Consider the following 16,642-nt stretch of genomic DNA (forward strand, 5'->3'; position numbering starts at 1 on the left):
TTTATTACTTCTTAAACTTTCATGAAAAGATCAAATTTGGCAATAGGCAACCCAAATTCAATGAGCAGCATAGTTTCAGTATCTTTTTTGGCCATTTCTTGCACAGTGTACCACAGTGTACACATTTTAAGACACCATCAGACATGTCTGATGAAGGGCATGCTGCCCTAAATGTCACTATATTAAAATAAGAGAAACAAGAGTTTGTTTTTCAGTTTTCAAGGTACAAAAGTGACTCAATAGCTTGTCGTCCACCTGTGTCCATGCCATTTAATCTAGTCAGTGTGTGTGTGTGTGTGTGTGTGTGTGTGTGTGTGTGTGTGTGTGTGTGTGTGTGTGTGTGTGTGTGTGTGTGTGTGTGTGTGTGTGTGTGTGTGTTCTGTGCCTGTTTTGATGCCCACAAAGACCTGAGTGGGGTGCTGTGGTAAGTGCGAAGGGCAGTAGCAATAGTTGTGCACACCTTTGGTGTTCAATGCCTAGAGCATTGTTTACAGGTGTCTGAGTGTGTATCTGTTGCGTTGTTTCTTTAACAGTTATGTGTACCATTTGTTGTTCTCTGTGAAACATTTTGTCTTGTCAAGTATTGTATATGGCTGAAACGTGCACTCAATGTTTGACTGCTACAGTGTACACCGTCTTTATTACAGGCTCAGTGCCTTAGTGCTGAAGAACGCAGGAAGTGCAGAGACGCTTTGCAAAGCCTGATGGGTAAAGTCTATCAGCCAATCGTCATCAAGGAGCTCTTGATCCTTCAAGGCGGCCCAAAACAGGTATGACTCAATGCAAATAGACACAGACACGCACACACACACCACACCACACCACACACACACACCAACATGGGAGAAAAGTGCTTTTTTTAAAGATGATGTGGGTTCACACCATTGGAGTAGGTAATGTGAATATCATGTTACAGTGGGGTAATTGAACACACAGGTCGGTGAATTCACTGACTTTGTGGTCTAATTTGTGCACGCGCGCGCTCGCACACACGCACGCACGCACGCACGCACGCACGCACGCACGCACACACACACACACACACACACACACACACACACACACACACACACACACACACACACACACACACACATAGAGAGTTCTGTTCACCCTTTCACAGAGCTATGGTAGCCCCAGTATTGCTGATCCCAGTCAGCTCTGGAATAATGACCTAGGATTTGAAAATAGGCACTACATGTACAGTATACTACAGTTAGGGCCAGAAATATTTGGACAGCAACACAATCATCATCCTTTTCCACCCTATACCCCACCACAATGGACTTGAAATGAAACAAACAAGCTGTGCATTAACTGTAGACTCTCAGCGTTAATGTGAAGGTGTTAAAATCCATATCGCATAAACAGGAATGAAATAGCAACGTTTTATGTGTGTGTTGCCCACTTTTCAAGGGATCAAAAGTAATTGGACAGTAGGCTTCTCAGCTATTTTCCAGTCAGATGTGTGTTATTCCCTTTCTACACCATCACCAAGATGTCAATACAAGGTCTTAGGGTTCATTTGAAGTGTTCCATTTGCATTTCCATATATTTTTACGGAATATCCATGAGATCCAAAGTCCACCCGTCACCATCAGTGATGCAAGCCATCATAAGGTTGAAAAAACAAACCCATTTGAGAGATGGGTAAACATTTAATATGACTAATTCAAGAGTTCAGAATGTTGGGGAAAAAATACCAGAGCAACACCAAATTACCTGGCAGACATGGAAGACAAATGCTGTGGATGACAGACAATATTCTGTATCTGGTGAACAAAAACCCATCTCCCAACAGTTGGCCAGCTGTAGAACAGTGTCCAGGTGAAGGGTGGATACATGTCCAAGGCAACAATCAAGAAAAAAATCAAGAACATTGAGGAACACTTCACCATAGGAAATACAGAGGGTTTACTAAAAGATGTAAATTATTGATCGCATCAGAAATAGCAATACCAGATTTGGCTTTGCCAAACAACGTCTTAAAAAGACTGTATAGGTCTTGAGCTACATCCTATGGACAGAGGAGACAAAAATCATCTTGTACAAGGGTAATGGGAAGAAAGGAGTATAGAGAAGGGAAGGAACTGCTCATGATTCAAAGCATACCACCCAATCAGTGAATCATGGTGGTGGTAGTGTCATGGTGTGGGCATGCATATTTGTCAATACTATTTATATCCCCGAAACGCAGAGCGTCGGGGATCTAATGGTTTTGCGTGCGCCGCGTCCGCCGCCGCGTCCGCCGCGTCCGCCGAGTAAGGTCTTTCGTGTTAACGCGATAACTTTTGAACGGATGTTTGGATTTGTCCCAGATTTGGTGTGTGAATGCTCTAGGGTAGGTTCATGAACTGATTCGAGTTTGGAGGTCAACAATTTCAAGATGGCCGAATTCAAGATGGCCGAATTTTTGTTTGGCCCATTACTTCTGACCGGGTGGATGGATTTGTCCCAGATTTGGTGTGTGAATGCTCTAGGGTGGGTTCATGAACTGATTAGAGTTTGGAGGTTAACACTTTCAAGATGGCCGAATTCAAGATGGCCGAATTTTTGTTTGGTCCATAACTTCTGACCGGGTGGATGGATTTGTCCCAGATTTGGTGTGTGAATGCTCTAGGGTAGGTTCATGAACTGATTGGAGTTTGGAGGTCAGCAATTTCAAGATGGCCGAATTCAAGATGGCCGAATTTTTGTTTGGCCCATTACTTCTGACCGGGTGGATGGATTTGTCCCAGATTTGGTGTGTGAATGCTCTAGGGTGGGTTCATGAATTGATTAGAGTTTGGAGGTTAACACTTTCAAGATGGCCGAATTCAAGATGGCCGAATTTTTGTTTGGTCCATAACTTCTGACCGGGTGGATGGATTTGTCCCAGATTTGGTGTGTGAATGTTCTAGGGTAGGTTCATGAACTGATTGGAGTTTGGAGGTCAACAATTTCAAGATGGCCGAATTCAAGATGGCCGAATTTTTGTTTGGCCCATTACTTCTGACCGGGTGGATGGATTTGTCCCAGATTTGGTGTGTGAATGTTCTAGGGTAGGTTCATGAACTGATTCAAGTTTGGAGGTCAACACTTTCAAGATGGCTGAATTCAAGATGGCCAAACTTTTGTTTGGCCCATAACTTCTGACCAGTTGGCTGAATTTGTCCCAGATTTGGTGTGTTAATGCTGCAGGGTAGGTTCATGAACTGATTCGAGTTTGGAGGTCAACACTTTCAAGATGGCTGAATTTTTATTTGGCCCATAACTTCTGACTGGGTGGATTGATTTGCCAGTATACAGTGTAATAACCAGTGTAACAATATGTAATACCATGTAATACTAGTGTAATACCAGTGTAAAAATATGCAATACCATGTAATACCACTTACACACAAATAGCCTACATGATATAAGTACAAAATTGGTACATGGTGTCACACTGGTATGACGTGGTATTAAATATTGTTACACTGGTTATTACACTGTACCTAATGTGGTATATCCACGGTAATAGTGAACCATTAAAACAGTGTTACCATTTGCCCCATTTTTTCCTTCATTTTCACAATAGGGTCATTTCACGTGAAATCAGACGCTTTGGGACCCGACCGATCCGGATTTCAATCATACTTGGTGTGCCTTTTTAGTAGCAAGGTAGCACCCCAGAACTGCATTGGTTTGAATCTGACACTAATATTAAGGGAGAAACAGACTAGGAAAGGTTCACATTTTAGGGTAGGACACTATACATTCAGCACTGAATATATCAGTCAGTGTTAGTCACAAAAAGATGCCTGTGGTATTGTTTGAAAGCTCTTTTCTGGCTCTACATATTACACAATCAGCTTGGAATACAACAACTCTCAGAATAAGAATTATGATAAATTGAAAAATTAAAAATTGAATATCTAAAAACACTATATTTTAAAATGGCCAGTTCCTCGTCCAAACGTAGCCGGCAATGTCATTAGCAACACCTCAAATGCTGGTGTTCGGTTCTTTATTCATTTCAGAGAGAATTTGACTCACAAATATGGCATCATACAGACCACTTACTAATAATATGGTAATACCATAGTAGCATCACATGACACAACAAAAACAAAACAAAAATGGTCAGTTTCCATGGTCCCAGGTTTCAGAAACTAAGGCAGATGTCCATTTATACACACCAAATGATGATATGTGAATGTTTGAACATTCCTTCTCTGTGTACCTGTGTCATCTTCCCTTTACCGTACTTTAAAGAGATAATCAATGGCTACACTCTCATTTTGTACTCTACCAGTGCATTTGAAGCAGCAGCTGTGTCTTTTGTAGATAATGTATAAGTACGTCCCGTTGCAGTTAGGTTCCACTACCAGAAGCACATCCTGATGATCCATGATAAGTCTATCTGGTCTGAAGGGAAAAGTGAAGGATGGAGATGGTCCATGAGGATGCAGGAAGTTCAGTTTCACCTCTCCAGTGCTCAGCATACATTCCTCAACACATGCTAGCCACCAGTTGCCATCATATACAGCTACAACATACCCTTTGATTCTTGAAAATGTAACACATTCCTTTACTGAGCTCACTCTTTCAACTCCTTCTCTGAATGCGGAAATGGCCTAATGTCCATTGACAATGGGCAGAAGCTGTGTAGTTTTTGAGTACCTGGAATAGTTCTTGCAGATTCAAAACTCTTCAACAGGTTCTCAGCTTCATGATGGTGCATCTCTCTCAAGAACATCCATTGCCAGTTTGCCACAACAGAGATGTACCATCATGAAGCTGAGAACCTGTTGAAAAGGTTGGAATCTGCAAGAACTATTGCAGGTACTCAAAAACTACACAGCTTCTGCCCATTGTCAATGGACACAGTGGAAGTTAGGCCATTTTCAGCATTCAGAGAAGGCAGAGTTGAAAGAGTGAGCTCAGTAAAGGAATGTGTTACATTTTCAAGCATCAAAGGGTATGTTGTAGCTGTATATGATGGCAACTGGTGGCTAGCATGTGTTGAGGAATGTATGCCGAGCACTGGAGAGGTAAAACTGAACTTCTTGCATCCTCATGGACCATCTCCATCCTTCACTTTTCCCTTCAGACCAGATAGACTTGTCATGGATCATCAGGATGTGCTTCTGGTAGTGGAACCTATAACTGCAACGGGACGTAATTATACATTATCTACAAAAGACACAGCTGCTGCTTCAAATGCACTGGTAGAGTACAAAATGAGAGTGTAGCCATTGATTATCTCTTTAAAGTACGGTAAAGGGAAGATGACACAGGTACACAGAGAAGGAATGTTCAAACATTCACATATCATCATTTGGTGTGTATAAATGGACATCTGCCTTAGTTTCTGAAACCTGGGACCATGGAAACTGACCATTTTTGTTTTGTTTTTGTTTTGTCATGTGATGCTACTATGGTATTACCATATTATTAGTGAGTGGTCTGTATGATGCCATATTTGTGAGTCAAATTCTCTCTGAAATGAATAAAGAACCGAACACCAGCATTTGAAGTGTTGCTAATGACATTGCCGGCTACGTTTGGACAAGGAACTGGTCATTTTAAAATATAGTTTTTTTAGATATTCAATTTTTAATTTTTCAATTTATCATAATTCATATTCTGAGAGTTGTTGTATTCCAAGCTGATTGTGTAATATGTAGAGCCAGAAAAGAGCTTTCAAACAATACCACAGGCATCTTTTTGTGACTAACACTGACTGATATATTCAAGGCTGAATGTATAGTGTCCTACCCTCACATGTGAACCTTTCCTAGTCTGTTTCTCCCTTAATATTAGTGTCAGATTCAAACCAATGCAGTTCTGGGGTGCTACCTTGCTACTAAAAAGGCACACCAAGTATGATTGAAATCCGGGTCGGTCGGGTCCCAAAGTGTCTGATTTCACGTGAAATGACCCAATAGTCAATTGGTTTTAAGCCTATGCACGTCATTGATCTATGTATAGATATATAGATATATAGAATATATTCATTTTATATTTTGTATTTATCATAAGCGTTCATGAAATGGTGGACGGGAGTGGTAGGAATGATTGGGGACTGGAAGCGTCGCGTTTCGGGGATATACCTTAAGCAGTCGAAGGCGACTGCACAGGCAGTCTAGTTTCCCCCTTGTATTTATTGATGATGAGGACTACAGACAAAAGCCACAGGATGAATTCTTAAGATTATCAGGCTATATTATCATGTCATATTAAACCTAATGGTTCTGAACTCATTGGACAATGCTTCACAGTGTAGATGGACAATGAGCCAAAGTTTCATCTGAAACCCACTAAGCCATTTCTACCCCAAAAAAGTGGAATATTATTCAATGGCCCAGTCAATCACCTCACCTGAGTACGGTTGAGCAAGCATTTCACTTGCTGGAGGCAAAAATGAAGGGAAAATACCCTAAGAATAAGCAGGAACTGAAGACTGTTGCAATAGAGAGCTCACCATAGCATCACCAGTTATAAACCAAGTGTCTATTGATGTCTATGGATTGCAAATTACAGGCTGTAACTGACTGGAAAGTATTTGCAACCAAATAATTAAAAATTGAAAGTTTGATGTATAAATACTAGACTGTCCAATTACTTTTGGTCCCTTAAAAATGGGGTGGCACTGATAGAAAATATCATAATTCCTTCACAGTTCACTCGATTTTGACGCAAACACCCCCATATTAAAGCTGAAAGTCTGCTGTTAATGTACATCTCGTTTGTTTCATATCCAAATCCTTTGGGATGGTGTACAGCACCAAAAATATGAAAATTTTGCAGATGTCCAAATATTTATGGCCCTAACTGTATATAGATGCTACATGTGTTAATATTAGCATGATCAACATTGCCACAAACACATTGTGGTTTCTCACTTATTCTACTCTATTCTATTCTATTCTATTCTATTCTATTCTATTCTATTCTATTTTATTAAGAATCAATTGGCACCATACGGCAGCCTCCAGAGCTGGTATGGGAATGTGGGGAAGTGCATGTGTATTTTGAAAGTGCTTTGAGTCAACTTCATAGTTGTGATACTGCGCTATATAAATACATGTTGGATTGTATTGTACTGATGCTGTTTGCCCCTCCACAGAGCCGTGGGGGCCCCAGTGCCGGCCCTGGTCCAGGCCCAGGTGGGAGTGCAGGTGGTGGGGGGAGAGCTGCTCTGCCACAGGCCCCTGCCTGGCTGCGCCGGCTGTGTGGACAGCTGCTGTCTGAGAGGCTGATGCAGCCCAGCGGGGTGCAGTACGTGGTGCGCGCCATCCTGCAGGGGGGCAGCGGTGAGCAAGCTTGCTGTTGGAGACTGTTTATATAACGCCAAGACTGCTCTACAAAGGCAAAGTGCTGTAGCTACATATTTCGCCAAGATTGATTTTAGACTGAAAATTGTCTTCATTACACTTCCTTTATCTCGTGACAAAACCCTATGGTTCAGTTTTGTCCCGTTTTAGAGATATTGCTGTGTCAAATTTTCCTGGTGAACCAGAAGCTATGTGTTGACGCCCAGGGGGCTGGGCTACACAATCCTTCTGGTACACCTGTGATTCGCTCTCCTCCTCCGTTTTCGATATAACCGGGGCAGCACAACGAATCAGGATCGTAGGGAGGGATATCAGTGGGTATGACGTTTATCGAACGCAACACCCTCCCCCAGGGTAGTTCGGCTGTGCCCGTCCCCTCCCTGAATCACAACAGTAATGGCGGCGTGCGAGGAGTTATCATGCGTCGGGATGGAAGCAGCAATTTCAGCGGTGTTATCCAAAATACCTCAAGTTGATTTTCTAAAGGACGTTGTTCTGTTTTGGTTCCCGACCTGGCGGCGCTTACGTGACGACACGTCCTACGTCACAAAGCTTCAACGTGAGTGGTCGAAGTGTCATGTCATTCATATGAGGTTGCTCCAACCGCGTGCAAGCATCTTTTGACTAAACCCCGCCTGCGGAGAGGCGTGAAAGGGCAGTGTGCCAGTAGCCTGTTACTTACAGGCTACTGGTTCACCAGGAAAGTGTCAAATTAGCAGTAGCTACAATATCCAACCTAATAACAAAGCTTTGAAAGCATTTTTCTCAGCTTCTATGCAAGGGTATTTACTGCGCTTTGCCTTTGTAGGGCAGCACATTGTGATTAACTTTACAGTTCATGGAGGCAAATGATCATCAAGTATAACTTATACGTAGAAGCACAGTGCATTTTGACAATCTTTAGAAGGCATGTGGCAGTGTTGCAAAGACTTGACACATGCTGATATTTTGAGTGTGGTTCTGATTTATTGCGAAAACTTTTGGTTGAGTTTTCGATTTCATAGAAATTCTCAAGTTTTTTTCTCTTGAATGACGTGGGCGCCCCCCACTGCACTTAATTCATAGAAATTGTCCTCTTTTATTTTATTTTATTGATTTTAAAAAAAATATTGACTTCTTCTAGAATTGTATCTCTTCAAACTGAGACAGAAGTGAACCACGTTTTTCATTTACCTGCTATTCCTTTCCTGACCTGTAGGGGGAGATGCAGACTGGAGGAAGTGTGACGCTGTAGCCCGTATCCTATCGACGTGTCCCCAGCAGTCCCTCTCACCTGAGGGTTACTATAGCCAGGTCTGCCCACAGGTAAAGCACACCATAATATGGCCCTGGGTAGAGATAGTACTGTTAACTTTAGTAGTTATTTTAAATGTATGTACTGAACCAGTTGTAGTTTAGTCAAGGAGAAAACGTTGCTTTGCTCCTGAATATGAACAATCAAGAGCAGCTTCTGTGTTAGTTAAGACAATTGCTGCACTGAGTGGCTCTTCAATACTCTTCAAGTTGTGCTCTGCACCGTGATGTGGTACATGTGATGAATCGCCCTTTTACTTGAATGTGTTTGTGAAATAATTTGTATAAAACGTATGCTGCTAGACACCTTAATTTCCTTAAGAATTAATATTTTTCTCTCTACTCCTCTCTACTCCTTAATCAGGTGATAGAGCTGCTGCACTTCAAGGACAAGCTGACGGCTCAGCAGTTCCAGCGTGTGGCCACTAGTGCGGCGCTCACAATAGTGGAGGAGCATGCTGAGTTTGCACATCGCTTCCTGTTAGAGCCTCTTCTTAAACCCCTCCTCTGCTGTGCAAGTGCTGCAGGTATGTGTGTGACGTGTGTCTCTTTTCAATAGAGATGGTCACATTAACTCTGAGGTCAAATATGCTGTCAATTTAAAATGGTGTAGTTTATTTGTTAAACAGGCGTATACGCAGAGAGAGGCCCAGTTGCAAACACCGTTTCGCCTTCCCTTACAGACCTGTAGGACAGCAGACAATGGCTGTATCTCAAAGTCAAGGATCCTGGCCTTGCTAGGACGTGAAAAAGTCCAGTGGTTGGATAGTCCACGGAGTTCAATCCAATCACTGGGCGTTTCACGTCCTAGCAAGGCCAGGATCCTTGACTTTGAGATGCGGACACTATATCCAGTCGGCCTGGCTTGACTCTTTTAATTGCCTCATGAACGTGATTCATTAACCTCTGAAATGTGTGTTGTGTGTTGTTTCGACTGTCTTCTTAGTATTTTTATGTGAACGCCCTTGTCTCTCTGGCGGTTTCAGGAGAGGGAGAGGACAGTATGTGTTGCGTGTTGTTTCCACTGTCTTCTTAGTATTTTGATGTAAAGGCCCTTGTCTCTGGCTGTATGTGTTGTGTGTTGTTTCCACTGTCTTCTTAGTATTTTGATGTGAATGTCCTTGTCTCTCTGGCTGTTTCAGGAGAGGGAGAGGACAAGGGCCCTGTGGAGGAGTGGGAGCTGAGTCGCTGTGTGGATGACGTCTACAAAGTGAGTGGAACAGCAGAGCTTTAAATTAACACCTGCCAACCGGCCAAATGCTGCTGAAAACTCAGTTTGGCTGGTCAAAAAGAAAACTTACTAACCCCAACTCCGATGAAGTTGGGACGTTTGGTAAACAGTGAATAAAATCAAAATGCTATCATTTTCAAAACACTCAATCTATTCATTAGATGGAGAATAGTGAAAAGACAACATATTAAGTGTTAAAACCGAGAAAAAATATTGTTTTGGGGGACATATGTACTCATTTCTAATTTGAGAAATCCAACATGTCTCAAAAGAGTTGGGACGGGGACAATAAATGGCAGCAAATGTCGAGGAAGACTAAAAAAAAAACAAAAGACAACACTTAACAGTTAAATACATTAACCGATGAGATGATTTTATATAAAAAACAGTGTTAATTCCTATCTTGGACATGATTTCACCAGCTTAAATGGTGGGTGTATTCCTTGTCATGTTTTGCAATGTTTTCCTTTCTGTAGTGCTTACAGTGTGACAGGTCTTGACCAAAAACCCACCATTTTATCACATGCTGGTCCTTATGATGGAGCCCAACTGTTAAAACATAGTAGAGAATGCAATTTGACCTTACTATGTGGCAGTAATCGAAGATCTCCCTTCAAAATATAATGCATGAGTGGCTTTTCATGCTGTTTAAAACCCATTTATACCATTCAGCACTGTATTTAACTCTACAGATGAGTGAGAACATCTTAACCAATGCACTACTGCATCCGCATGCCATCATGGAGGCTGACTTTTGAAGCTAGCACTAACACAAGTTGGATGGTCCATTTTCACTGTAGCACAGGATGTGCAATGCTCTATTATTGTCAAAAAGAATGGACTTCTACAACTTCTGCTGACTTCTGTAAGCAAAGGACAGTTTCCCATGTCTTCTGGGTCTATTTCAAGTGAGCTCAGGTGCTTAGGAGAATGTTAAACCCCTGTGTCATTTTCATGCATTAAGCATTCTTAATATGGTCAATTTTCAATAGCTCTAACACTCCAGGAATTAGAGTGAGACTACAGCCAATATATATTTCATGATGTCATGAACCTATACAATGATTTTATTAACAAAAATATGTCTTATATACACTCAATCGTGGTAAATCAAAGGGAATTCAAAAATGTATGTAATAACTATGGTAATTATTCCCTTTTCATCTTTAATTCTGAGTGACTCAGCCTCTCTGTGATGATCTTATACCTGGACACCTATATTGTCCGTCAGTACAATTCATTTTGAAATGTTCTTCTTTGTTGTTTTATCTTATTTGGATGTTTACTAAATTTCACTGATCCCCGTCCCAACTCTTTTGAGACGTGTTGGATTTATCAAATTAGAAATGGGTACATATGTCCCCCAAAACAATATTTTTTCTCGGTTTTAACACTTAATATGTTGTCTTTTCACTATTCTCCATCTAATGAATAGTTTGAATGTTTTGAAAATGATAGCATTTTGATTTTATTCACTGTTTACCAAACGTCCCAACTTCATCGGAGTTGGGGTTTGTACTAGCCACATTAGGGGTCTGACACACCAAGGCGGTAAAGCGTCGCGGAACGGCCGCGTTTTTTACCGGCGTCGGTGAAAATACATTGAAACCTATCTGTCCTTACACACCAACCGGCGGTAGTCGGGCGTCAGCGGCGCGGGAGCCGGCTCCGCTCCGCACTGCATTTGGAAAATAGAACTCGAGCGTATTTTTCACGCCGGCGACCGGCGGTGTCTCATTCAAATGAATGGCAAAGTAGCATGCTAGCTTTGGCTGTGGCTAGGGTTTTGAATAGGACTGGCCGCGCACACCGACGCTGTCAGTGTGCAAGGCAGAGAAAAGTACGCCGGCCAAAACTAAGCAGAAAGACCGCGTCCGTCCTGCGACCGTTCCGTTCCGCCTTGGTATGTTTTGGCCCTTAGACTCACACTTTGACTCATTAGGGAGTGTTTGTTTGGCTAGTGAGATTAACATCTAGCCATTTTGGCTGGTGATGAAAAAGTTAATTTAGAGTATTGTGGAAAGTCGTTTTTGTAATTAATTCTCCACAGCTGTTTAATTGGCTCCGTGCATCACCTTCCACCAAGGCACCTCTTCATTCACATTTCCCACCCTGAATGGATTGTAGCGGCATTAACTGCAGAGGGTGTAGGATTGTGGCCAGAGTAGGCGTCAGCGTCACAACTATTCTGCCCATTCCCAAATGTGACCCGTTGATGAATTATTACTAAGTAATAAATATTTAGAGGTCTGACTAAACTACAGTATGTGTTGCAGCAAAATATGTCTATTACTGGAAATTCAAAATGACGGAAGCAGAGATGATCCACCTTATGTATGAATAGTGTCATTTTCCCATTGATGGATGCTTAGAAATTGATGATGATGGAAAATGAAAAAGATAACATTTATGAATGGGCAACATGCATTTTGGAAGTAAAAAGCTTACACATTCTGTCTTATAGCAAGTTTGGAGGAGTGACTGTGTGTGTCATTCTCCTTAAGTAATATTTTTGCTTCCAACTTGTGGAAGATGAAAACTACTTGATATGACTTTAGAATATTCACAGAGGAAGGGAGAGACTGTGGACCAGTGTCCTTTCCTGTCCCTTGAGGAACTATTCAGTAATATGTTGCAAATGTCATCTCCGCTAATTGTATGCAATCATGAAGAAATGTCAGCATGTTAAAATGTGTATTCCAATATGCATCCTCCCGTCCTCCACTTGTGCTTGTGGCCTCACCCCGTCTCCTGGCCCCGACTCCGTGGAGAAAATGAAGTGTCCCTGTTTGCGGGACTGTTTTTTAATTCACCATCCCGATTGCATATGAGAAAATGACATTAGAATTGTGCTTTTGCAAGATATCTAATTCATTTTCTGTCGTCAGTGACATCATCATGAGGTCACAAGTAGGCAAGTGAGCAAGGGAGGACGGAAGTCGGCATATTGGAATGCAAGTCTGGTCCCTGTCTTTATTTCAGGTATGTGTGGTGGGGAACAGGCCTAGTGAGCCGCTGCTGAGGGGTCTGGCTAGAGTATTCCCTGTCATCTTTGACCTGTACTGCTTCACCAAGAAGAATGTCTCCCACCTGCGGTAAGAATCATTCAGTCACACACACACACACACACACACACACACACACACACACACACACACACACACACACACACTGTATGAGTTCTGCCACTTAGCCAATGCTTCGGGCCACTCAGCTTGGCCAATCAAGGTGTGGATGGAGGACCACCAGATCAATACCCTGACATGGTCAGCCCAAACTCCAGGACCGAAACCCCTTGAAAAGCTCTGGAATGTGATCAAGAGGAAGCTGGATGGTCACAAGCCACCCACCCAAGCTCATCCACATGAATTCTTGCACCAGGCATGGAATAATGTCATCCAAGAACAATGTGAAGGAGTAATGGAACACATACCAAAACACATGAAAGTTGTGATTACAAATCCGGCTTATTCCACCAAATATTGATTTCTGAATTCTTCCTTAGTTAATACATTACTATTATGTTGTTTTAAAGTTAATATCATCTTGTTTTTTGACATTTGGAAACATGGCATCTCATGTGTTACTTTGACCATTTTCAGATTTTCTGTAAATGAAGTATCTAAATGACATTCGATCTTTCGAAATTCAGAGGAAATGTTGTCAGTAGTTTATAGAATTAAATGACCAAGTTTGTTTTACTCAAACCCATACCTATCCATAACGAAATCAGAAAAACTGAACATTTTGAAGTGGTCTCTAATTTTTGCCGCGGCTGTATATCTCCATAATATCTCCATCATATATCTCTGATGGGCCATAAAGGCCCCTTAAATAAAGTGTTACAATGCACTTACTTTATACGTGTGTAATAATAACTTCTACAGTATAACAAAGGCAATAACAATAACCACTACATACAACCATCCGTATACTTTCCTTTGGTGTTTTTTTTGGTGTTGCATGCACACCATGTTGTCAGCACCTGCTGTTCCCACCGGCTCTCATATTCACTCCTTTGATGACTCCACAGCGCCCCCTGTCAGGAGATCCTGCTATGGCACCTCTCCCAGGCAGAGACTGGCCAGGCTCTCTCCCTCCTCAGGCAGGTCTGTGGTCTGGAGGAGGCACCAGGAGGAGGAGGAGGAGGAGGAGGAGGAGGAGGAGGAGGAGTGGCGGCAGCAGGGTGGCAGTTCTCCCCAGGCAGCGAGGGTGGGGTCATCCTCACACCTAAAGAGTCAATCAGGTGGGCTGCCCATTGTACTGGTTGCAAGACCATCTCTGTCTCCCTGTTTTGTGGATGTTTTTGTTCTTGTTACTTTATGTAAGAGTGTGGATGGCAGAATATTGCTATTAACTCTTGAAATAGCATTTTGTGGACGTTCTGACCTTCGTGGGTGAATATGGTCTATCACTGTTTCGTCAGCGTGTCAACATGCTGGTATGGTACTCAAAACAGAGTCCTTGTGCACAACCAGTGTCCAGGTGCTGTTGATGTGCAGTCATAGTAAGTAAAAGGGGGATACATCACCCCACACCTGTCTTCTCTTTGCTGGTAGATTATTTAGTTGAGCAACACGTTTCGTTGTTGCTTCATCAGATTCACCACCAAGTGAAACACGTTCTTCACCTAAATAAGCAACCAGCAAAGAGACCAGTGTACTTGTACAGGTATGGTAGTTCACAACAAATACAATATAATAGAATGCAATGTCATACATTCAGTACTATAAAACTGCTTGTCAAACGGCAACGTAGTATTGACTCATACTGAACAATAGAGGTAGCAATTCACATTTAGACACAATATGCTGACATTTTATTTCAGAGTCACAAGTGAACAGCAACATTACATTCCACACACACATAATGCCATTACGCCAGCCATTACATACTTGGCCGGCTAGTCTGATATCGATTCAGCCAAGGTATTAGTCATGACCTAATGCTCTTTAGTGTGTCATGATTCTCTGTTCTGTCTATTTATTATCTACAGTTATTACTAAAGTGAATTCATTGTAGCGTTATTGATTTCTTTCGGCTGCTTTGACAACAATAGGAGTCCCAAAGGTCTTTATGGAGCGTAGAGGCTGGGCCTTTGTGGTGCAATTGTGGCCGGGCAGGGCTATGGATCATCTCTCCTCCTGTCCTGTTGTCTCCCTCCCTCTTACTTCCCTCTCATCGCTCCTTATCTCATTCCCTTCCCTCTCATCCCTCCCTCTCTCTTTCCCTTCCTTTTCATCCCTCTTTCTCTCTTGCCCTTTTTTCACCCACTCTGTTCTCTCTATCTTTCTCTTTAATTCTCTTGTTCACTCACGCATTCTCTCCCCATGTCCCACCAATTCCACTCTGTCTGCCTTTTCCATCTCTCTCTCTCTCCCTCTTTCTCCCTTTCCTTCTCTCTCTCTTTCTCCCTTTCCCTCTCTCCCTCTCTCTCTCTCTCTCTCTCCCTCTCCCTCTCCCTCTCTCTCTCTCTCTCTCTCCCTCTCCCTCTCCCTCTCTCTCTCCTGTAGTGATGAGGATGAGGAGCTGTATGAGCGTGTGTGTGGTGAGCAGTGGCGTGTGGAGTGCGTTGCTCAGCTACTGGGGGAGATGAAGGACAGTGATCTGCCAGCCACACTCTTCTTGCAGCTTCTACAGGTACACAGAACACACACAAGACAACACGCACTGTAAAGACCCCTACAAACACAAGACAACACACACTGTAAAGACCCCTACAAACACAGAACAAACACAAGATGACACGCACTGTAAGGACCCATACAAACCCAAGACAACACACACTGTAAAGACCCCTACGAACACAGAACAAACACAAGAGAACACACACACTGTAAAGACCCCTACAGGTACGGAGAACAAACACAAGACGACACGCACTGTAAGGACCCCTACAAACACAAGACAACACGCACTGTAAAGACCCCTACAAACACAGAACAAATACAAGACAAAACACACTGTAAAGACCCCTACAAACACAGAACAAATACAAGAGAACACACGCACTGTAAAGACCCCTACAAACACAAGACAACACACACTGTAAAGACCCCTACAGGTACAGAGAACAAACCCAAGGCGACAGATGCTATGTAGCAACATGCTAAGAGCCTACAGGTAACAGATAACAGACACCATACTGTACGACTAGTGCTGTAAGGACCCAGCTCAGGATCCTCACGGTATTCCCCAGAAAGTCCAGCCAGAGACTGAGGAGAAGAGTTGTTCTTCATGTATTACAGCAGAGGATGCTGGCACATTATTGCATAGAACTGACATTAAGCACACAACGCAACTCGACACAGCACAACACAACACAGCATAACAAAACACGGCACAACACAGCACAGCACAACACAGCGGAACGCAACACTACATGACACAACAACACAAAGGAACCATCAAGTCAGTTCTGTCACAGTGTTCTACGGGACAAAAGATTGTGTGCATTTCCACTGTGTCATTTCTGCAGTAGTAGGAGTGGAGTAGTAGGAGTAGTAGGAGTAGGAGTAGGAGTAGTAGTAGTAGTAGTAGTAGGAGGAGGAGGAGGAGGAGGAGGAGGTGGTGGTTAGAGTGGAGTATAGTACAAAGCACTAGAGGAGAAGTTGCCTTGTTTTGGTGTTAGACTGGAGTAATCGACTTGGCTCTTTATTTTAAAACTCTCTGAGATCTGGGCAAGAGCAGCCACTACATTCTCCCGTCTACAAATCATAGCTTCCATTCAGCTCTTAGGGTATTACATTGCTATGCAGTCAGAGCCCAATATGGTATCTTGGCAAAGCCATAATGCAGAACGCCACAGCCATGCCAA

The 16,642-nt window shown here is 42.6% G+C and overlaps 1 protein-coding gene across 1 annotated transcript in view; it reads left to right on the forward strand.

Moving 5' to 3' along the window:
* Window positions 1–16,642, forward strand: part of tango6 (transport and golgi organization 6 homolog (Drosophila)) — a 63,324-nt gene that overhangs the window by 4,038 nt on the left and 42,644 nt on the right. The window contains exons 4-11 of the mRNA XM_063196829.1: window positions 648–770; window positions 7,094–7,280; window positions 8,500–8,606; window positions 8,959–9,121; window positions 9,737–9,804; window positions 12,808–12,920; window positions 13,859–14,071; window positions 15,339–15,465. Of these exons, the coding sequence (XP_063052899.1) occupies window positions 648–770; window positions 7,094–7,280; window positions 8,500–8,606; window positions 8,959–9,121; window positions 9,737–9,804; window positions 12,808–12,920; window positions 13,859–14,071; window positions 15,339–15,465 (1,101 nt within the window). The remainder of the gene's footprint in view (window positions 1–647; window positions 771–7,093; window positions 7,281–8,499; window positions 8,607–8,958; window positions 9,122–9,736; window positions 9,805–12,807; window positions 12,921–13,858; window positions 14,072–15,338; window positions 15,466–16,642) is intronic.

Source organism: Engraulis encrasicolus, chromosome 4 (genome assembly GCF_034702125.1).
Source record: "Engraulis encrasicolus isolate BLACKSEA-1 chromosome 4, IST_EnEncr_1.0, whole genome shotgun sequence".
Classification (NCBI taxonomy): Eukaryota; Metazoa; Chordata; class Actinopteri; order Clupeiformes; family Engraulidae; genus Engraulis; species Engraulis encrasicolus.